The 23,759-nt window shown below is 40.7% G+C and overlaps 1 protein-coding gene across 5 annotated transcripts in view; it reads right to left on the reverse strand.

The window, feature by feature from the left end:
* Positions 1 to 23,759, reverse strand: part of sipa1l1 (signal-induced proliferation-associated 1 like 1) — an 80,355-nt gene that overhangs the window by 21,857 nt on the left and 34,739 nt on the right. For all 5 annotated transcript variants that reach the window (XR_009233599.1, XR_009233598.1, XR_009233597.1 and 2 more), the window contains exons 3-11: positions 14,405 to 14,510; positions 12,682 to 14,240; positions 12,278 to 12,500; positions 11,967 to 12,097; positions 10,248 to 10,436; positions 9,519 to 9,693; positions 8,742 to 8,845; positions 8,503 to 8,660; positions 153 to 732 (exon numbers count right to left, since the gene is read on the reverse strand). Coding sequence is in view for 2 of the 5 variants with exons in the window: in XM_058612823.1 (XP_058468806.1) it covers positions 153 to 732; positions 8,503 to 8,660; positions 8,742 to 8,845; positions 9,519 to 9,693; positions 10,248 to 10,436; positions 11,967 to 12,097; positions 12,278 to 12,500; positions 12,682 to 14,118 (2,997 nt within the window). In the remaining 3 variants the exon portion in view is untranslated. The remainder of the gene's footprint in view (positions 1 to 152; positions 733 to 8,502; positions 8,661 to 8,741; positions 8,846 to 9,518; positions 9,694 to 10,247; positions 10,437 to 11,966; positions 12,098 to 12,277; positions 12,501 to 12,681; positions 14,241 to 14,404; positions 14,511 to 23,759) is intronic.

Consider the following 23,759-nt stretch of genomic DNA (forward strand, 5'->3'; position numbering starts at 1 on the left):
CAGTTCTGCTCCTCGTCGTTATTCTCTACGGTCCAGTTACGCTGCAACGTCCCAATATAAACAACAGGATAGTCACATACATCATGTATTTATGCAAGTGTGTTCTCTCTCTGTGTGTGTGTGTGTGTGTGTGTGTGTGTGTGTGTTCTCACCTCCAGACGTTTGATCACTTCTTTAAAATCCTCCGTGTTATTGCTGACGCTCCTCAGGGACAGACTCTCCCCGCGCTCGTAGAAAATCCGCAAAGACGCCGGGCTGCTCAGCATCCAGCCGATCACGTCCTTCGTGGCGCAGTTGAACACCACAGCCTTGGCGTCTTGGTCCAACAGGATGAGAAAGTCATTGGAGAAGGCCAGAAGAGCCTCCAGTTCTCCCCCGCTCCCATGATCCTCGGCGTGGACCATCCAGGTCACCGCCCCGGGGCTGCGCAGTTCGGCGCCCGCGTACGGCCGACTCTTCTCCTTTTTCTTGTGAGCCAGCGAGATGAAGGGGAACTTTCCGGAAGGATCGATGGGCGTGCTGGTGGTGTGGCGCTCGGCCAGGTCGCGCAGGTACTCCTGGCGTGTCCGCGTGGCCATGGCGCGGAACTTGTGCGACTTGTGAGCGGCGTTTTCTGCATTTATGACCTTGGCGAGCAGGAAGTCCCGGAACACGGAGGACTTGGGGAAGGTGACGCCTTCTGGGATCGGGGGGCCGAAGGACGGCACGTCTTTGGAACGAGTGACCGCCACACTGATGGAGAGGAGACGAGAGAAGAACAAGAGTGTTAACAAAGCAGTTTTATAGATTTGGCTGTTTCTGGTCAGACATCATGATTCCAGTGCTGCAGATTCACCGTAGATCAACTCAATTCTAAAGCTTCAACTTTTCATGCCTCTAAGAAAAGAAAAAGATTTAATATAAACAACAACAACAAAGAACTGCAGCCAGATTGTGCAACATAAATAACGTCTGCGTCACTGGAAAAACAGAAATTAACCTTTATCTGCCAGAAACTGAAAATAAATGAAGTGGTAAAAGTGTCAGAGTGTGTCCTCCTCCTTTTTCCTTAAGCAAAAATAAACTTTTTTTGTCTTTCTTTGCTTTAGTTAGTTGTGCTGTTGATAATAAAGTAAGCATTCATTAAAAATAAGTGAGTGATTGCTGCTTTTTTTCCCCCTCCTAGGAGCATGTATTTTATTTTATTTCCAGGTTCTATACCTCCCTTTATGTTTACGCCGCTCTCTCTGCCTCACTTCTCCGTTCATTAAGTCTCTGTGTAAATGACCATTGGAGACAGTTTGCCCCGTCTGGTATGTCAGGAACTCAGCTGTGCAGCCACGAAAATAAGAGAGGAGAGGACGCAGAAAAACCCTGAGACTGAGAGAGAGGAGGGAACACCGTGTGGGAGACTCTGAAGAGAGTGAGGAATAATTGCTCACTGGGGGGAAAAAAAACAAAAAACTGCACGTGATACAGAAAATATCTGTAAAACATCTCAGTTGCTAAAATGCCATTTCATTGAGCGAGCGCACTAGCGTCTGTACTGTACATGTGTACTAACCTGTCCTCGTCACAACCTCTCCGTGAATAAAATCACAGACCTTCACTCAGGTGATAATTACCAGCTGACAAAGAGTCGGAACCCCTCGTCCCACACGCTCCCCCGCTGACGCGCATCAGCACACGCGTCCATGCCGAGATTAATCGCTTTGTCTAATAAGCAAGTGAAGTCAACACGTCTCCCACATACTTCTAAACATACGTCAGACACACACACACACACACACACACACTCTCTCTGTGTCCTCTCGGGGGGGGGTGTTCAATTATACGGACCGCAAAAGTTGTTGACACCTCATTTCCTACCTTGACGTATTCAGAACAGAGATGCAAAAGAGAGACACAGGAGACGCGGAGAGTGACTTTAACTACAGCAGATTTGTTTAGTACATGAGGAATGCTGGGAATCCACACTGGGGACATGAGAATGTCAAAATGTTGCTTGCAGTTTCTCCCGACATGGCATATGAAGGGAATGTTCAAGGATGAAGACAAGACATTTGGAAGAAGGGAGTGTTTGTACGTGTTTGTAGGTGTAGGGATGTAAAAATAGTGCTGGCCAATATGGGCAACAACACTGCCATGATACATATAAAGAAAAAAAAAGTACAAATCTGTTGAGAATTAACAGTACCGAGATAAACGCCCAACAATAAAAGACTGACTTTTGCACCTAAGTGGGAAAAAAAAGGGTAAATCATAGGTTTAAACTTCTTGTTAAACACCGGGTAAACAAAGTAACGTTTCATGAATCGAAATCATAAGAGCCGCGATATTTGTTAAAGCCAAAATGTGTGTGAACATATCATTTGGTGTTAATTACTGTCTTGATCTATACACGTCTTATCCTACAGACTGTAGAGAACATCTTTGTTTCTCACAGATCTGCACAAATATCTCACAGTTAATCATTTTAAATGTGTTTTTTTTTTTATGAGAAAATGAGAATAGTAATGATGTAAAAAATCACCATTTCCTTAAATTAAAATCATTCAGCCCTAATTAAAGGTCAAACTTTACAAAGACATTATATACATGTTTGTTTATATTGACGTTTTGTCATATTGCCTTTAGTGGAAAATGACATTATGATAATAATTATGGCCTTTTTTACGAGATATGTCAATGTGAATGTTGCATTTGAGTGAACGTGTTTTTCTTTATTTATCCTGCCGTCTGTTCTGTAAAAGATTCCATTAGCAGAAAGTAAAGTTTAACTCTTAACACGATTATATTGGAGAGTGGAGAGAATATTAAAACTGAGATTCATCAGGTGGCCAGTTCACTATATTAAAAATTTAAAAATGATACAGCACCCCAATTTGCTGCAAAAGAGTTCAACTACACTTGCTGGAAGCTTTCTTTGCAAAAATCGAACAAACAACTGATTTTAAACAAAAAAAGAATTTGACTGACAGCGTCGATACAAGTACGTGAGTCACAGGGACAACGTTCACCTGCATCACTGACGGCGACAGATGAATCACGCAGGTATTCCAGCGGGAGCAGCTACATTAAAGTGATCGCAAGTGGGCTGCGCACAAGTGATTCAAATAAAAATTAAACACATGACCTTTAATTCTTATTCTCCTCCATCGCTACAAACACATCACTCGATACAAATCCGCGGGAGCGCCACGAGCACTCTGCGGAACGCAAACACCTGTGAGTCAGTCAACCAAAGGAGCGTGACTCACGCAGGACAAAGGGGACGTGATGGAGAGACACAGACACACAGGGAATCAAAGGAAATGAATGATTAAAATAAAAGAGAGAGGGTGATGGAGTCAATGAAAGGAGGATAGGACCGTGTGATGCTTGCAGTGGAGTTCGTTGGGCTGTAGCGCAATCGCCGTGGCAGGAGGTTTGACGGTAAGTGGGAAAAAAAAAATAATGAAGGAGCACATTCCTGTGGTTTTTCAGTGATTTGTGGTCTTATAAATATCCAGTGTGTGGGCAGCTCTGCTCTCCCAGTATCCACAACCTGCTCTGCTGCCCACTGAGTCAGTGCAGGAATAAGAACATGCCATCAATAACTGCTGGAGTGGGAGGCTGAGAGTAGCGTGCGTGCGTGCGTATGGACGCATGTTGTTATCTACTTGTCAGGAGTCGTCCGCCCCAAAGATGAACCACTTACCTTTTCACACAGTGTTACTGGTAATAATTTAGTGCACATTTATTGTGCCGACTAGAAATCAATACCTGCAGGAATGACTTATAGTAGCGGTTTCTATCATTGTCACAGTGTTGTTATTATAAATAAAGAAACAGGGCAAGGATGAGTAAGACATAGACGTCATCTAGCCAAATAATTAAGACTTTAATCAATCTGTTGGGACCAAAAAAGGGTTTATTTGGCATCATGTGCAGATAGAGTTACTATCACGTGATACTAAGGCTTATAAAATAAGGGTCACGATTATTTTTGGTCAAAATTGAAATCACGATTACTCAATGACGCATAAAAAAGTGCCTTTAAATGACATTTTGAATGAACCTTTTGAATTTACTGGAAAAATAACTCATATTCAACGCCTGTGTTCCATTTTTGCTGGATGACGACACCATTACAACATAAAACGTGTTATTTTCAGAATAAAAGCCCCCCATTTGTAATAATTGTTTGTGTTTCAATTCAAACAATTACAAAAACCAAGCAGCCCTATATCACACCATGTCTTTATAACTCGTTTAACTGTATTAAACGAGTACAAAACAGGTACAAAATAAGGTTTAATAAAACAACTCCAACTAGAGCCATTAATGAGTGTTTTCTTGATTAATCGGGCCATCGTTTGGTTCAGAAAATGTCAGAAAATGTAGAAAAATATTGATCGGTGTTTGTCAAACCTGGAAATGATGATGTTCTCGAATGTCCTGTTTTGCCCACAAACCAAAATGATTCGTTCATTTCTTTGTTTATATGAAGCAAAGAAACCAGAAAATATTCACATTGAAGAAGCTGAAACGATCAGAAATCTTGTTTAATAATGGAAAAAACCCTCAAACCAATGAATAGATTATCAAAATAGGTGTAATGTCGAGTAATTGTTTCAGCCCTAACTCCAACTGCACATATTTTGCTAATTATATGCACACATTCAGCCTATAAGAGTGTTTGTTTACAGTGAACCAGTGGTGATTTATTCCTTTAAAAGGAAATATTTAATAGCTAATATATTATATATTATGCAGTCTATTTTCAGTGCTGTAAAAGAAAAGGTCACTACAGTATAGTAGTTCTCATGTGAAAATCATGTTCTAAACTGCAGCTGTGAAGAAGCTCAAACCTCAATCCCACTGGTCAAAAAACCCATTTAATCCCAGGTTTAAATTGTTTTTTTTTTTTTTTTACCACTGAGTATGTGTTGAATTGGCATTCACTCAATTTTAAACTCTTTATCGGATTCAGCTCCGATCAGGATGAGTGGGAAAGTAAGACCAGAGTGAACGCGACCATTTCTTAGATCAGCGCTCAATATAATGTATTCAATCAATCAGATCATCTACACAATTGATTTTAAGACACACCAATATAAAAGAAAGACGTATGAAAGTTAATATTAATAACATTAAGTCGGGGGAGGGAAAAACACCACTCCACAGCCTCCAGTGTGTGTCCGTGACATCACAATTCACACATTAGTGAGGCAGAGGTGAGGGGAAAAACAAAAGCACCAGGGCAGAGCAGAGCAGAGCAACTAGCAGCAATGGTTATAGTGTTAATTGCCTTTTTTTGAGCAGCTGCACAAGGGTTTTAAAAAAATCCCTGGTGTATTTTAGTCTGGGAAAAAAAATGGAGGGGCTTGAGAGAGCAGTTCTATTGATTGAAGATTCAAGCTGTTAGTGAGTCAAAGAAAACACACAGGCTTTGGTTTTATGTTAGTTGACATGAAAATAATCTTTTTGTTGTTAAATTAATCAGGATGACGACGGCGAGTGAGGAAAGTCACACAGTTTGGTTTGTGCGTTTTCATACGAGACGGTGTGCGACCTTGTCACAATAAAGCAACAACAGTGACTGAAGTAACCAGTTAAAAAATTTGATTTCTTTTTCAAATGAGTACAAAGAACTCCGTCACCAACGTGCAATCAGTGCACTTATGAAATCTTAAAGCACACAATTTAATACAACTCTGATGTGCAACTACAATTATTGATTCATTCAAATGCATTCACCACTTTAAATTAAGTTTGCTAAAGCTGACACTTACCCAATGCAGCCGTCGCAGTGCTACATGGAGAGATTGAGTCAACGTGAAGTGAATAAATACAGACTAAACAAACTCAAAATCCACTTCACTAGTAGCTCCTGGAAAAATAATATTTGGTACGTGTCCTAAAAAACATTATGATTTTATTTTTTATTTTGATTCATAATTTAATTTGATGTTAAGTCTTAAAGTCTAGGGCTGCAACAATAAATCAATGATTGGTTTATTAATCAATTACTTCATAAATAAAATGACTATCTTGAAGGGTTTTTTTCATAATCCAAACAAGCTTGCTGATTTTTCAGCTTCATAAATGTAAATACTCTCTGTTTTCTTTGCTCTCTGTCACAAAGGAATCATTAAAATGGAATAATTGAGCCTTTTGGACCAGACAAGATATATGAAAACATCCTTATTTTGGAGTCTTGGGAAACACTGATTAACATTTTCTGACATTTTATGGACCAAACAACTCATCGATGAATAATCGATCAATCGGTCGATTATTTATCGATGAGTTCTTTGGTGAAAAAAACAAACAAAATTATATTATATAATATATTATGTGAAGCTTATTTATCGATAGACCCTCTGCTGCTGAAATCTATGCATAAGTGTGTTGTTGTAGCTCACTAACAGAGAAGCCCCATGGGAGACAATTAAGACCTTTCAAAATGTGCTCAGACAAGTAATTAAAACAGCCATTAGCAGGAGAAGGAGGAAGACTCACAGAGTGCCAGATACAAGAGAATGACAGAAAACTAGATAATAAGGCAGAGGCAGGGTGAAAAAAAAAAAAAAAAAGGAGAAGAGAGAGAGCGCTAAATGTACTCCCCAACTTTCAAAACTGGAAATAAAGCTAAGGCATTTATTAAAAAGTGACAGTGTGGTGTTAAATGGTGAGCGGTGGAGAGGGCTTCTAGCGCTCGCGGCCTACTCCATGACAGACAGACGCAACTGCAAAAGCAATGAGAGCTGCGCGGCAGATAAGAGCGTTATTGTTGCAGAAGTGATGGGAGAGTGATTCATGGAAAGTCATGTGCATTCCATGGCTATGACAAAAGCTTTCACGCAGACTTTTTAAAGTGGACATAAAACAGTGGCCGCTCCACACACACACACACACACACACAGGTTTTTTTGGTGTATTTCTGCTGCACAATTAACACCTAAAAGAAACTTGGAATAGCTTACTTGGCTCCAGTTAGTGTTTCTCAGTGATTCATCTTAAAGGGGCTATATGTAAAATATGTGAAACAGCGTCATTTTAAATAAGTAGTGCACTCCCAAATCCAAAAATATGGAGTAGGTAGTTCCCAAAAAAACACAGGACAACATGGAGCTGTGCTTAGATTCTGTGTTACATGTGTCCACACACACACATAACCCATTACAGGTTTTAAGGTATACGTGGGATTAAAAGGTCACTTTTGGTCATACTATGCCTAAGGTACGAGCCGTTTTGCCACCTGAACAGGATTCTATTGGAGAAAATCAGCTGTCAATCACACTAGTGTCCACTCTGTGCCGTAATTTACAATTTATTCTAATCTAATCTAATCTAGTGAAGAAGACGTGCAGCTACTGATTGCTACAATAAACTCATAATGGACTTCTTTACTGATGTTGTAAAATAGATGAGAAGTCGGGTCATTAACCCATTGAGTTGCATTCAAACAGACTTCTTTTTGAAACCACCCAAGTCGCCGCCTGTTGGTTAGTTATTATATTGCTACTTCCAGGTTGTGTTGAGCGTGGGAAACCAAATGAATACACATTTCACACACATTTTTTTTATATACATACATATATATATATATACATATAAATATATATATACATATACATATACATATAAATATATATATACATATACATATATACACATATACACACATATATATACATATACATATATATATATATATATATATATATATATATATATATATATATATATATATATATATAAACACCAACTTTTTGAAAAAGAGCAACTATTGATAAAGGTGGGAGACATGACGTCAAAAATTATATCACCATATTCCATCATGATACTGCAATAAGTATATTTCACGGAATTTCAAAATAGAAGTGCTAAAATTGAACAATAACTTAGCTCACAATTAGAATTGTATCTGTAATCTGTAAATCCAGAAAAAAACAAATACACAAACACCTTATTATAACATGACATTAAGTTTTGGGCCATATGATATTGACTGGGGGGGCCACATGGGCCCATGGGCCGTGAGTTTGAGACCTCTGGCTTAAGGTAATCATCCTGTCAGACCACCATGTGCTCCCATGCCCATTTCCTGTCCCACAGTGTGTTTTATTTTGATAAAAATCAAACCTTTTATGTTCATTTCCCCTTGTACGAGTAACACGTAGAGAAACAGCAAACAGAATCACAGCAGCAGCAGTAGCAAATTATCACATGAGGTGACAATAACGGATTATAAAAAAAAATTTAAATAACTTAATTATCCAGCAACATGCCTCTGTTTTAATCAAACACTCCTGCCAAATATATGGACTGAACTAATGAGATCTTAATTATTATTAGCTCCAAGATAAGCGAAACAGATGATTTGACGGCAAGTGGCTCACTAACCTTGCATCTGCCAACATTCTAAAAAAAAAACCTTTAATAAATACAGCGGTTCCTTAAAATGACCCATAAATCATGATGTTTTATAGAAGACACAGAATACTGCATATCTGTGGTAAAGGTCAATCTCACCTGTAGGAGCTGTTGTCCGAACAGGGATTGTGGACTCGCACGATCACAAAGACGTGCTGGAAATGGGAGCGGATGTTTTTGGGCGTGAAGGGAAGAGCGCCGGGCTCTTGGAACACAATCGTGACGATGTCGTTCCCAATGTGGCGTTTCCGCAGTAACTGGAAAAGGAGAAACCATGAGTTTTCCATGATAATCCAGTGAGACGACACTGTATATACTCTACCTTTTCAGCAGCTTACCTGTTGTTTGTTGTTGGGAGTGTAGGGCAGCATGGTCGACACATGGAACATGATCTCATAGTCCTTGTAAGTGGTGTACAGGGAGTGTGTGCCTGTCGAGTCAGCTGCAGTGGATACAATGAAACATCAGTTCCGAACAGCAGAGCATGGAACTGATTAAAAGATCATCCTCCTCCTCCTGTTTCAAGATCCTTGCTATGATTTGGAAGATTATTCATTTATACGCTATCGCAGTAGTGCAGTATCATGTGAAATGTGAATGACCTAAATTCCAATTTTAAAAATGAAACATCTACTTTGGAAAACAATATTATGTGGACACTTTTTCTCCACAACTACTGCTACTCCTGTTACACGGTCACCTGAAACACTATTGTAACTGTTAAACAATGAACAATTACACATCAGCAAGCATAAAATAATCTAATACTCCATTCCAACTGGTCAAAAAACCTGTTTAAGGGGTTATTCACCAGTGAGGCATTCACTCCTGGGTCAAATGACTCAGGTTTTTCACAAAAATCGTCTTCAGTCCTGAGCAATGACTAATTCTGACAGTGTAGGGCTTGGAAAAGCACATTTTACATGAATTATGTAAATATGAGTGCTCCTCCTTCGATTAATAAGACCTTGTGTATAGTGTGCGTCTATCGGCCTTGGCCCTGCCGCTTTGGTTCAGACATTAGTTTCAAAATTAGTATGACATCATGTGCAGGATTTTCCACTGCACTTTGAAAAAGGGGAACTTATAATTACTACGTATGTACGTGTACATACTCTTGGTGTCCAGCTGAGCTCGGTATTTGGTGAAGCCTTTGAGCCTGACCCTCTCCCCCAGCAGATGGAGGAACTCCTCCAGTGCGGGACCAGCGGACTCGTTGTTGTACATCTCCTCCTCGCTGCTCTGGCCCGCCATGCAGTACATCACCCCCACCTTCCGCTGGAAACTTAGCTACACAGACAGAGAGAGAGAGAGACAGAGAGAGACAGAGAGAGACAGAGAGAGAGAGCGAGAGAGAGAGAGAGAGAGAGAGATTGTTGCAATCAAAAGAGGAGACAAGTATTTCGCCATATTTGTGTCAGGGAAAAAAAAAAAAAACCACGTTGACATTTTAAGGGGGGGAGAAATCGCGTTTGGCATTTAAAAAAAATAACAACCTTGGGATGTTCAACAGCCATTTTCCAAAGCAATCATGTTGACATTTACAAAGCTTCAGCTTTGGATGATTGCAATGAGGAACACAAGTGTCAAAAAGCTTGTTTATTTTTTTTCTTTGGGTGTGTTTTTTTTTTGTTAAATTGTGTGTTTATGACACAATAATACAAGGTGAGGTTTTTTTTTTTTTTGATTAGCTGGAGACGGTACAGCTACAGGTTATTAAAGTAGTCTCTTTAGTTCAAATAATGATTATACAGACAACATAAAGTCTGGGGGGAAACAAAGGAATCCACCATGAGCAACCTGTACTAATTAATCAAATCCGTTCGCTCCTCGCGTCTCCTTACCCCCTGCTCGTCCAGCTTCATCAGCTGCTCCGTGACCTTCGGCGTGTTGAGTGCCAGCCGCAGGCAGTGGACGTTTAGCTCGGGCACCAGGTACTCCAGCACCTCTTTGAGGGGCAGGCCCCGAGCCAGGCCGTGCTTGGACGTGGAAGGTACCACATCTTCCAGGATGGAGCCTCTCAGAGTATTAAGCTACAGCCGGCCAACCGGAGGCGAAGTGAGCAAAGAAATAAGAAGTTTAAGGATAAATGTTTGAGCATACTATATATAGAATAAAGAATACCAAATATCGACATACAAGGAGAGAGATGAATTTCTATTACAAAGCCTTTAAGCCTTAATTTTACATTTTCCAAAAGGGAATATGTCTAAGAGTCCAACTTAGTTTTGGAGGAGATTTGCATTAGATTTCAGTTTTCTTTTGGGCATCTGCGTGGACCCTGTGATAAGATCATGCAGCACACAAAATATAAGCCTTGAGAGAAACATGTACTGTACTATAAAAACAAAACTTTCCCTTGGCCAGTCATGCATTAAACATTCACTGTGAAATCCTCTGAAGCGTAATCACAATGACAGGAAGAGTCTTTAGTTTAGCTGATGTCTAACCCTTTAGGCACTCACCTATGAGTGGCAACAACATAAACAAAACTAAGTATCCAGGCCATTAGGAGAATACTTACGGCTCTGTGTTTTAAAAGATGCAAGAAAGCCTGTGATGAAGCCTAAAGGCCTGTGCAATTAAATTTAACTTACACTACTGGATGGGTCTCCGGGCTAGAACAAAGTCAAGGCTTCCATGAATAACATCCATGAATAAATCAGGAGGACAGCAGAAGAACCAGGACCTGAATATCCACCGTGTGTAAATAAACACAGCTGGATAGTCGTGCTTGGTCTCATGGAAGAATCACTTATAAGCCTCAGTGTTTGTTTTTATGTGTCTTCATGTCGTCCTTGGCAGACGCACTGTTTGCACCAAAACCCTCTGGGTTAAACAAACGCTGACCCTCAGTGGACAGCAGCCTCATCTCCCCAACATCAGACCATCGACTCACTGCCACACATGTACAGTATAAAGTGTACATCTAAACCAGAGCAGCTCCCTACTCTGTATATAGCAATTAAAGAGGAAAGACAGAGGCGAAAGAAACAATGCTTTTCCTTCTCCATACAAATACCTTTGGCACTATTTTAGGCTCATTTAACTGCAAAATTGCACAGCTCACTCTTTCACAGATGAAGGCTGACAAAGATGGCAGGTGGGCGTCAAGCTCAAAGAAGGAAGACATGGATCTTTGGCTCTCGTTTCCACATTAAAAGACAGCTGCAGGGGCGAGAGGGATTCACAAAAGATTCCCTCTCACTGAACACATTAAAAAATGATTAATTAAAAAAAAAAAAAACAATAAATCGAAGTGGCATCCAAGGTGTTGAGAACAACCTTAAGATGAAGCTTTTATCACAGACCTCCAACTGGGTTTTTTCAATAAATAAGCCAGGGTACAAATCCTATGTCTTAACTCCTACACAATTTGAACTCATAAAAGCATCTCAGCACCGGCATGTACTAAACATTGACATATTTGTGAGCATGAACATTCATGGCTCCACGGGGCACAGCTACAAATACCGTACATGCGAGTAAAACGGGCAGAACAAATCAAGTTGCAGCTATAATGTCAGAAGACACAATAGGATCGGGCGTCCGTTTCAATGTACCTCACTCGTTCTGAAGATGACCCTGTAGTTGTACTGTTGGCCGTGCTCTTTGTGTTCTTCCAGCTTCTCCCTCCTGAGACTCACTGCCACTGGACCCAGGTTCTCATCTACACCCAGATAGTTCCAGTGTTCTGGGGGTGAGAAGGGACCAACATAAGGCAGGAGTGGATGCAATAGGTTGAAGGTAAAGAGAGGAGAAACTTTAAAAGAGGACTCGAACTTGGTAGATGGACATTTTAAAGGTTAAATTCAGCTGGAGAGATTGCGAACACAAAACAAGGGCTACAAATCTACCAGCCCGTCGTATTTACCTCTGAGGTAGAAGTATTTCCTGTAGTAATAGGCGCCGAGGTCAACGTGTTCCACAATGTATCGTTTGGACCGGTCGGCATGCTGACTTGGCCCGTCCTTGGGAGCTTCCAGCACGGCCACCCCAGCATTGGTAAAATGAGTATTGAGGATGGCATCCAGAGGTCCTTCTTCTGTACTGCCAGACGAACTGCTTGAGCTTCCACCACTGCCTATGCTGCCCTGCTGGAGGATGAAAAACCAAAGTACGGTGAGTAAACAGACAGATAATATGGACATTTCATATACACAGAACAACTTAGAACTTATTTTCAATCTTGGCGTTTTCAAATGAACAAGAAACTGTCTCACATCTGAGGATTAAAACTAAGGAACTTTACATATTAATACACACCACTAAACCTACCGGTTTAACTGGAGTGATGTTCCTCTCGCCCTCTCCACCAATCTCATTTCTGAAACAAGGACAGCTCAGCACAAGGTCGTTGCTCTTGTCGTCACCGGGGTCTAAGGCAGGGTTGGTACCGTGTCCTGCCCCCTCCTTGCTCAGCTCCTCCTGTGAGCCACAGGGTGAACCGTATGCACCGCTTTGATTGGAGGAGAGGGAGGACGTGGCGGAAGCAGAGGCGGCGGCGGCAGCCGAAGCACCGGTCGTGGTGTTCTTGCGCTTGGCCCCAGACTGCCGACTTTGGATTGCCTCATTGAGGTCAAAGAGTAGAGACTGAATGTCAAAATGGGCAAAGCCTTTTTGGCACACCCAGGGTTTTGGGGGTGGGCCACTTTCGTCTGCCTTCCCCCCATCTTCAGCATCGGAGCCAGCCCTTGATGTGTCACCCTCCACCTTCACACTACGCAGCTTACGGAATATAGACTCTCCACCTGTCTCGGACTTAGACCTCCTCTTTAAGTGCTTCTCTCGTTCCTTCAGCCGACTGGCAGGACTACCTCTGGCTGGACCGTCTGGCAGGTCAAGTGCAGCCTGTTTTATGGGGGCCACAGTCAGAAGTTCAGTTAGCCTCTCGGGGGCTGGGCTTCGCTGATCGGGGGCCTCGGAGGACTGGTATCCCTTTAGCATGTCAAAGAAACTTTCTCCAGACACACCGTGTTTGTCAATGGACGAAGTGCTACCATACTCACGGTGCATGGGCGTCCATCCTGAGAAAGACCAGCCCTCGTTGCCGTCCCCATCCAGCTCACTAATAGTTATATCACTGTTACTGCGTTGGCGGATTCGTCTCATGCCTTTGCGAGGTGAGCCCAGATAGCCATCTGGTGAAAGGAAGCGATTGTCCTTTCCTTTGCTATGCATCTTGTTCTTTAGTGTGTTCTGGATGTTGCGCAGCATGGATGAGTCCTGTGGGCTTATTAGGTGGCCCAACTTAGCTGACAGATTGCTGTGGGCCGAGACAGCTGACACACCTCCACCTCCACCTCCACCTCCACTGCTACCACCACCACCACCACCACCACCACCACCACTTCCACTTCCTCCTCCACCTCCACTTAGTCTTTCTCTATCTCCGCTTCCAGATCCAGATCCAGACCCAGAAGAGCTGGTGGTGTTGGTGGAGCTGGGTGAGTCTGTTTCCACAGTAATATGCCAAACACCTCCTCCACCCCCATCCTTCCTGGGTGGCCAGTCAGCCACGCGAGCCCTCACACCCATCTTGGGCACGCCAGGGTTGGTGCCAGTGGTGGAGGAAGAGGAAATGTGGGCGCTCTCGCTACGGGGAGGGGGCGCTCCTCCATTGGGAAGTCTCAGGCGGCGAGTGTAGAACTCGTCAGATGCGGGCACTGTGCCCCCGACTGAGCGCTCTGTCTGAGAACGCTTCAGACTGGTCATGATGGAGATGGGAGAGGGCACAGGGAGAGGAGGTGGGGATGGGGTACAAATGGGTTTAAATTAGGGTTAACATAATACCCGCTGATTGAAGTGATGAGAGAGTCTCATGGACACATTTGGACCTGTAGAGAGAGCAAAGGAAAATGAAGTATGAATGGGGCACAATACTGAACAAAACACTGTCTGTTAAAGATTTTAGAATCAGCGGTCTCCTGGTATCTAATCCAATATTCACTGATTTTGTTTTAGATTTCTTTTAATCGGAAGAATAGTAGTATGGTGTTACCTTTCTGTAGCTGGAGCTTGTTAGATGTGAGCTCTCAAGGCCGAAGACTCAAAAAGACAGTCTGCTTCGGAAATCATTCAGCATGGACCTGTCTGTGTACCTGCAACTGAGAAAGGAGAAAGAAGAGAAATCCATTTAGCATCAAACTCATTTTGATCATCATTTTGATTCCAGTTCCTCAAATGGCCACCACAGAAAAGAAAAACACTGATAATCTACAGTATTTCTTTGATATGTACATCAAAGAGGCCTTTTACCTCATGTTGATTACAGTACATAAAAAAATCCATCCAGAACCAAATCAGTATAATGTACATTGAGAGAGACATGATAGTCCAATTTCGCCACAGGGCCTCACAGCCAGTTGTTTACTGCACAGATAGAAATAGAAAAACTACTAACGGCAAAAAAAAAACTATGTGTGACAATGTCAACATTGTGTGATAAAAAGGCCCCTTGCACAGTTCTTGAAGAGTAGAATTCCTTTCAGCTAAAGATTTTACACACTGACTAGGTTTGACAAAGGCCAGCATATTGTTAGCTTGGAATTGTAAACACTCATGAAGGCAACTCTATTTAAGAAACCACCTACACAATTCTTATTATTATTGCCAAGACGTCTTTGTTGACGCTACGTTTCTGACGGATGTTTGGTTTGATAACTCTTGACCTATCTGCCTTACACAGTGAAAACAATATACAGATTTTCTATGGCGTAGCTCAGAAACTAAGAATACTCTGTGTGCGTCGACATGGGTTTGCATACTCGGTCAAGGAGGTGACAATCGGTGTTCACATTTACAACGCCATGAATGAAATAACTGGGTGCAGAGGTCCCTTTGCTTCAGTTGTTTGTTGGTTTGCACGTAGTGAGCGGTGCACTAACTCTCTCGCTCGCTCTTCCAGGCCACACTTTGTATCACCATGGAGATAAGGACTTGGACAGTTCATGTTTCTGTGAGTATGTGTGTGTACATGTACTGTATGTGTGAGGGCGAGAAAGAGAACAGGGCCATTGATTTCTTCCCTTCCCACAGACCTCGCTGTGACTAATTACATCTAACCCAGTATGTGGATGATCCAGAGAAAAAGCACTCTCATTTGGTAGAGGCCACAACACTGTTGAGTTTCAAGTGTAATTTTTAACTTTAAACGAAACCGAGTCACTCCATAGTAGCAGATTGCAGCCCCTGAGGTCTGTTCTTATTGCACCAAAAGTACCTACTCTCCTCTAATCCTGTTTGTGTGTTGATCGATTGGTCTGTTGAAGCAGCATGACATCCTAGCCTGAATTTCAGTTTGACTTTCAAAACCTCAGTGTTTGAAGTGTAAGAGGAAGGAATTCAAAAGGCAAAAACTCAAAGTCTTTCCATTTTTTTCACAGCAAGGTGTGAGAGTGAGTGTATGTGTGTCTGACTTGAGACACATCCACAGCAGAGGCTTGTGTATGGGGAACATGTTTGATATGTTAAAGAGGCTTTTTCCCTTTTCTGTTGGAGGTCATACTTAATAGAAAGACAAAAACATACCGTCTCTCAAAAGTTCAAAAGCAGCTACATAGTCATCCTGGGTGTACAATACTTAAATTCTCTAAAAAGAAACTGTAAAATGTGCATGAAGAGAAATAAAAGAGCTTCTTTAGAGGGGGCTTTTATGTGTGCCTGCATAATCAACTGAGTTTGTCAGTGAAGCACCAGCAGATTCATGAAAAACTGTTTTGATTAGACAAGAGGAAACTGCAAAATGACAACTCTCGGGAGGCATTTCACATTCACAGAAGTAGAATTTATAAAAAGCACAGTTATAATGGCATTGAGAAAATGTTAGGTGTCTGCTTTAGTGCAGAAATGTGTGTGGCAATGAAATTAAATTAAATTACAATTCGCCTTGGGCGGTATTTAGCAAATATTAGAGGATTTATGGAAATGCAATGAGAGTCAGCATAACAGGCATAGTTTGCTTTAACAACATAAATTGAATTCATCTCAGACACAAAAGCACTAAAGTATGGACATTTTACAAAGACCATCCAGAGGGGAAAATGTCTGAAGAAGAGCTTCTCCAAATGACTAAGTGATGGTCACTTAGTCCATGTGACCGAACAGCCATCCCATCATCTAGATGTTCAGGGCGTTCTCCTGCAGTTGTGAACATGTCTGACCTGCAAAATGTCCTGCTGCATTCATCATCATGTGAATTAAAAACACCTTTATGGACTTTTTCCCCCTGAGTTTATGTCTAAACTTTTATGCCTAAGTTTCACATCATGTTTTAACCGAGTCGTCCACTTCACTTCACCTCCAGTGACTTTATAACCCAATAATAACCGCATTCATAGAACAGCCAAGGTCGGTGAATCTTCGGTTATAATTCACTATGGAAGACTCATCCCTGGTGTGTCCTCTCATAAACAAAAAGGCTGCTATGCTGAAAACAACCCTTGATGCAGTTATTCAACATTAGCCAGTGAAAATCAAATACAAACAATGTGCATTACGTTTTGTTTTTTCTGAAATGGAGAAAAGAAATAAAGCTGCTGAATCTGTGGAAATATTAATCTGCTATATGAACAGGGCAATAATACTGAATAAATTATACATTAGATTATTCATTTACAGAATTTTCTCTGTACTAATACTGTGTTATACAGTAAAAAGTGATTTAAGTACAATTTAGCAAGTCAAGAAAAAGATCACTCACTAATGATTCCCACAAACACAACGCTAAGCATCACACCTCAATATATTAGTCACCGTGAAAAGGAACACCCATTTCATGACTGGTGTTTTGTTTTTGTTTGTTTGTTTTTACTTTTGTAGCAGGAAGTCAGTCGTAACAGTGTAAACTTCCCCTGCACTACAATCCATTAACGCCTCAGAAATAACATGGAAAATGTGTATCCCAAATAACTACCTGCAGAGTGTCTTCTCTTTCTCCTCAGAGGCCTGGGGAGAGTTCTTTAATGAGAGTCAGAGAGTGGGAAAAATGGAGCGGAAGAGAGAGCTGGAGAAGAGAGTGAGAGGCGAGAGGATTATTTCTGTATGTCAGAGAGACAGCGGGAGAGACTGGGAATTGAAATGAATGAATGTGGTGTGGCGTGCCTCTCCGCAGTCGCAACGGACCAATTACACCGACAGATAGTCAGTAACCTTTTGGCGGTGTGTAAATGAGGTCAATTCCTGAGGTAAATATGCAGCATCACTCCCCAGTGCGGCTAAATGCTGCAGACGTCCTGTTACAGTGAAATTGGAACTGTTCACAGAGGGACTTATCAGCATCTCACAGTTGGCGGTGGCTGAGATTATAAGCACAACAATCACAAAAAAAAACAACCAAAAAGCTTTGAGATAATTTGAAAGACTGCAACTTTTGATGATAAAAAAACCATTTTCTTTGCACGACTGCAGACGCTGTGTCTTGTGTTTGACAGTGCACATGTGCTAAGAATAGCATTCCTTCATATTCATTTAAAATTGGGGTTTCAAAACAAACTTAATTAGATGGAGATTAACCTTTAGGAAAGCTGCACTTTCACTGTGTGTGGTGTGTGGGCTGGAAGGTGATAGCTGTGTGTACCAGCTATGTAAATGGAGTTCCAAATTCAACGATTCGTAGTTGTCCCATCGAAAGATGGCAGTTTGTGTCACTCCCCCTTTTGGTGCTAGACCACTGTGCTATGTAGGGCTGAAACAATTACTCGAATAATCGATTATCAATCGATTACAAAATGAATCGTCAACTATTCTGATAATCGATTGATCAGTTTGAGGACTTTTTCATTATTAAAACAAGATTTCTGATCGTTTTAGCTTCTTAAATTTGAATATTTTCTGGTTTCTTTGCTCTGTATACCAAAGAAATCCAGGTTTGACAAACACTGATCAATATTTTTCTACATTTACTGACCTTTTATGGACCAAGGAAAATAAATGATATTAATCGATTAATCGATTATGAATATAATCATTAGCTGCAGCTCTAGTGCTATGTACAAAACAGAAAGATGTTCTAATAAAACTGTTATCTTGGTATCGTTCCCAATTTTTGAGGAAGCCAGAAAGAGGAAACGACACAATAGTAAACATCGGACCAGCTTTTGAAAAACACAGAAGCATGAAAAATGGATGTCAACCGACATGGACATAGCTCCATAGCTTGCGTTCACCGGCTTGTGTTCAAAACTATAGGGGGAGCTCCATAAAGGTGAAAAAGATTTGATAAGAGGTTTCCGTATCTGTTATATAACGCTGCTTTTATGGAGCATTACAGAATACAAGCCCCTGTAAAGATTCCTTCTCGTCAATATCAACTAATTAATGGACTTCTGTCATGATGTGACACGCTGTTATTATAATATAATTTATTAAGGAAACAGACAGCTCACATATGACTATGAAACCTACCAACACTTCTATACTCATTGAGCTGATTTCCACCCAAGCCTAGACTGTGCTATAAACTTATAATTGGCTCGTATTGATAGGTTGAAGTTACTAATGATGTCATAATGATGGCACAGATTGTCTAATGTTAACTTCTTAGTAAACACCTGATTTAAGTGTTATTCAGCCACCGTAAAGGAAAGGTTTGACTCCATGGGTCTCCTGGCAAATTAGCAAGTTAGTGTCTTAGAAGGAACTATGCAATTTGGTACAATTTATGAGTAAAAAAATAGAGGCACTGATCTCTTTTTTTTTTAATTAGTTTTGTTGAGTTTAAAGGAAACGCTTGGTTTCTTGTGGACTTTTCCTGAACTGCTCCCCTCAATACCAACTTAACACACACTTTATTCTACACATATACATAATTGTATACGTCCCTTTAGACAATTTTCACTCTGCTTGTCTTTAATGCTTCACCGAGTTGCATAATTGTTTAAAATTTTCCACAAAAACCTTCCCATAAATCTGCAATTGCATCTTTGTGTCCTAGGATTTTAGAAGAAGGGAACGATGATGACAACCTACAGTAAACCCTGAAGGCGGACAAAGGGAAGTATTAGTGCTCACATTAAGAAATTGGTCCGGTCATGTTGTTGTTATTGCTGTTGCAAGTTTAGTTAAAAGTGTCAGTCTGTCTGACGGGTGGCGTAAATCAGCACAGGTGTGTCACAATGGGCATGATGTGACTTTACTACAGCATGAATCAGATCCAGTGCACGGTGAGTCACATCCATGTGAAAATTATCCAACCAATGAGAGCTGACTGACAGAGGCTAATAACCAACAAATAATGAGTCACAGGCTACGTCGTCGCCAGCACAATTCAGTTCTGCTGTGCATCCACTGGTAGTCCAAATTTAGATTGAAAACCCCAGGTTTTATTTAAAATCAAAGTAAAAACTGGGCTTTTACTAGGACATTTTGAAATGAAAATCACAATGTTAAGAACACTTTCTCTCTTTCTTTGTCTTATATGCACAGGATGCCTGTAAATAATTGTGTATAAGCAGGTTCAGAGACTTGATTTCTTCTCTTTACAAGTTTGTGGACAAAATAAGACATTTGAGAATCATTTAGAATTTTGGACCAAACTACAAAGAGTGGATTAATCGTTAGCTGCAGCCCCTCGTCGCATACCAGTTTTATTGAACTGCAGGTTGAATAAAAATTGGTGAATTGTCTACGTATTAATCAGCCTATATTGTAGAAAATTGTAGGAAATTATTATTTTGCCTCCCAGAAATCACTGCCTTACAATCACGGAGCAGCTTCTGATGACAGAAACACAGAGGAAGAAAATGAGGAACAATCTCGAACAATGAAACCAAACCAAACCTGTTGTCTTGCGTCAAGCGCGCAGCTCTGTGGTCACATTTACACCTGTTCCCTCAGACAGAAATCATGACTCCACTAACTGGTGAGTCAAGACAAGTCACGTCATGTTTTCAAAAACAAACGTCTCACTAGAGTTCACAGGCCCACAACAGACGTGGTTTCAGACCAAGCCCAGGCTGGAAAGAAAAGACACAAACAAAACAAAACAAAAATCTATGGGCATTAAGAAAATAATAAATGGCAACTTTTTGAGATTCAATTACAAAAAAAAAAAACATTCTCTTGGCGGGTAAATGCCAATAACATACGAGAAGAGACACACTGATTAAAACATTGACAGCATGTCCTGAAAAACACCTGCTGCCAAGCTGCTGCTGGGCATACTGCAGGTGTGGCCGTGAAGACAAAACATCTGTCACCAAAGATAAAACTAAAGACCATGGGAAAGATACGTATACTTACTATGCCTCAAGTATTTGGTGTCTTATTCTATTCTATTCATTTGTGGCTCTCAATCTCTGACTGGTTTTTACTTTTACGCGAGCCGACATGAGAAAGTGTAAAAGTCATACTCAAACTTCCCCCGATGATAAAAACATTTCAGATTTAATGATAGTGTTTTTGACAATTGTGAGGAAATTGCAAGTCACGAAAAAAACGGAGCAATAAAAGCGGCGCGTCGCTGAAAGCAAAACAACAATTATAACCATAATGCTGGTGTGAAAACATTTCACCGCGTGGAAAAAAAACCCCGCAAAGACAGTGGTGCTATAACGTAATAGAGCCGTTTGAAAGTCAAACAGCGCCTCGTATCAGTTTTGTCCGCGTGCAGACGAGGAAGCGACGGGCCAACACACAGAGGGGAGATAAGGAGAAAAATAAATAAATCAAACATTATTCTCTTTGAGAGCTGCCAGGCGGCAGGCATGCCAAAGTGTTAGAGTTTCAGCTCAAAGCTTTTCAAAGTAAAATTTTAATTGTGTGGAAAGATAAATGTGCGTTTTTGTGTGTGGGTTTTTTTTCTTTTCTGTGGTGCGTGGAGGTTGGGTGGGGTCTCCTCTCTTGCTCACTGAAATGTAAAAGGGGCTCTTTTTTTTGGTCGCTCTGAAGTCCACTGTTGTTGTCTTTTCCTCTTGAGTGTGAAATTGCAAAGGCATTCAATGGCACACACACAGATACACACACCACCCCCCACCCCCCCATACCCGACCGTCACAGAACAGCAATGGAGGCAGTGGGAGTAGATTAGCACAGACCTTTGACCGAATGATAGAGAGGGTGACTGTGCATGTGTAACAAAAGCGGCTGTCATATAACAGTAAAATACAGCGCGCAAGGCCCACTCACACAGTTTAAATATAATCACACAATAACACTACCCGAGTATATAACCACGATCTAATTTGTTGACCACTGAGCCGCTCCACGTAAAAGCCTAAACATTATACAATAATTCACAGGGATTATAAAGTTTAGTTATTTGTTAGTGAATTGCTGTTGAGGATTTTACCAATTACAAATTCATTCATAATTGTTATTATTATTATTAATAACCAAAATGTCCATTTCCTTTAGTTTGTGTGTCATTTCACTGGTCCTAAGATGCTGTGTAGTTACATTTTATGCCATCTGAGGGCGCACATCAACATATATACTATGCAATTAGCAGTTGGTAAATGATGGTCTAACCAATCCATTGTTTGGTTCACAGTCACTGTTTACAATTAGTTGTAAATTCATGTATTAAAATGATGATAAATTCCACCTCATTTGCTCCGTGTATCTCCAGCCTATCAGTGTTCTCTGCAATAAAGGGTAGTGAAAATTATATTTTTTCAGTTTCATTTAAAGGCTCCGTCATGTTTTAAGAGGCTCCATCCACATTGACTCAGCATTGTATTTTATTTTCCTGCAGCAAAATCCCAGTGAACACCGAGTGTTGGTTAACCGAAAAGCAAACAAACATTGTGTTATGTACCACTGTCCCATTCATTTGACATGCGCTGTGCTTTGTCACTGAAATAGGACTCGTGGGTTATTGTCATAAGCATCAATTTTGGTTTCAATTCCAAATATTGACATTATCAAATCTAAAGGTGGGAATCACAGGGTAGGGTACCTCACGATACGATTGATGCGATACCAGTAATATCACGATACAACAATTCTGTGATAATCAATATACTGCTGGACAATCATATGGCGATACATCACGATATCTGTGCATAAAGTCTATGTAATGTATTGAATGTGGATGGAGCATCTCTTTTGAACGATTATTTTCATAATCAATTAATCTGTCGATCATTTTCCCAATTAATCGATTAATCATTTGGTCCATAAAATATCAGAAAACCTTAAAAAAATGTTGATCGGTGTTTGTCAAACCTGGAAAGGATGATGTTCTTAAATTTCTTGTTTTGTCCACAAACCAAAATGATTAACTTTTAATGATTTCTTTGTTATCCAGAGCAAAGAAATTAAGAAAATATTCATATCTAAGAAGTTTAAACAATTGAAAATCTTGTTTTAATCATAAAATAAGCTTCAAACCGATTCATTGATTATCAAAATAGTTGTCGATTAATTTAGTAATCGATTAATAATCCATTAATCGATTAATCGCTTCAGCTCTACATCTCTTAACGTAGATTTCTCCACCATTATCCCGCTGTAAACTCCCTCTTCTTCAGCCATTAAGTTCCCCTGTTCCCCGCTTTCATTTGAACAGCACCCCTGTGAGGAGACATGAGGTAGGTTTACTTTAGAGCGCCTTAATTTGTCTGCGTAAAACAATTATCGTATTTCACGAGGAAGGACAATGATACATCGCCAAATTGAAGATTTTGAGCTACCCCTAATCAACTCTACAATACTTGAATCAGAACTCCAGTATCATGATACCACACAATTCATGATTATCTCTCCGTGTGTGTTGACTTCACTGGTTAATCAGAGTTATTTTTACTGTTCCACCTGTGACCGGAACGTCCTCTTGAACACAGCTCTGTGACTGCCAGATTCTGTGCCCTGCAGATTTTGCCCCGTCCTCGCAGTCATTGAGCTGAGGAAGCCTTGTTAAAAAGAAATTAAGTTCAGGCTGTCCGCCCGTCCACGGGCCAGCACAGGTGGCTGCTCAATGAACCGAATTATCCACAACACAAAATTCAAACAATACAAGTACAACAAATCCAGTGGGAAACAACCGTCAACGTAATGGGGTCACCACAAATTAAAGTCACAGTTTGTGTTTGGGTCTGATGATGACAAAAACGTGATGCATTTCCTATTATGCAAGTATTAAGACATTTTAAGCACCAGATAATTTGCTGATGATAACATCATTTGTTGGTTTTGATGTTAGGGGTGAAGGGAGGTCATGGTGTTGTGTTTAAGTGGGTTAAAAGTGTTTTTTAATCTCATTACTGGGTTCTTGAACTGGTTATGGAAACACAATGTGATAAAGAGTAAGGATGGCACAATATATCACTTTTTTTGTGCCTGATATCACAAACTCGAGTATCTATCGATACCAATATCAGTCTGAAACAACTCCAAGCTATTTCAAAGACATAATT

Source organism: Solea solea, chromosome 17 (genome assembly GCF_958295425.1).
Source record: "Solea solea chromosome 17, fSolSol10.1, whole genome shotgun sequence".
Lineage (NCBI taxonomy): Eukaryota > Metazoa > Chordata > Actinopteri > Pleuronectiformes > Soleidae > Solea > Solea solea.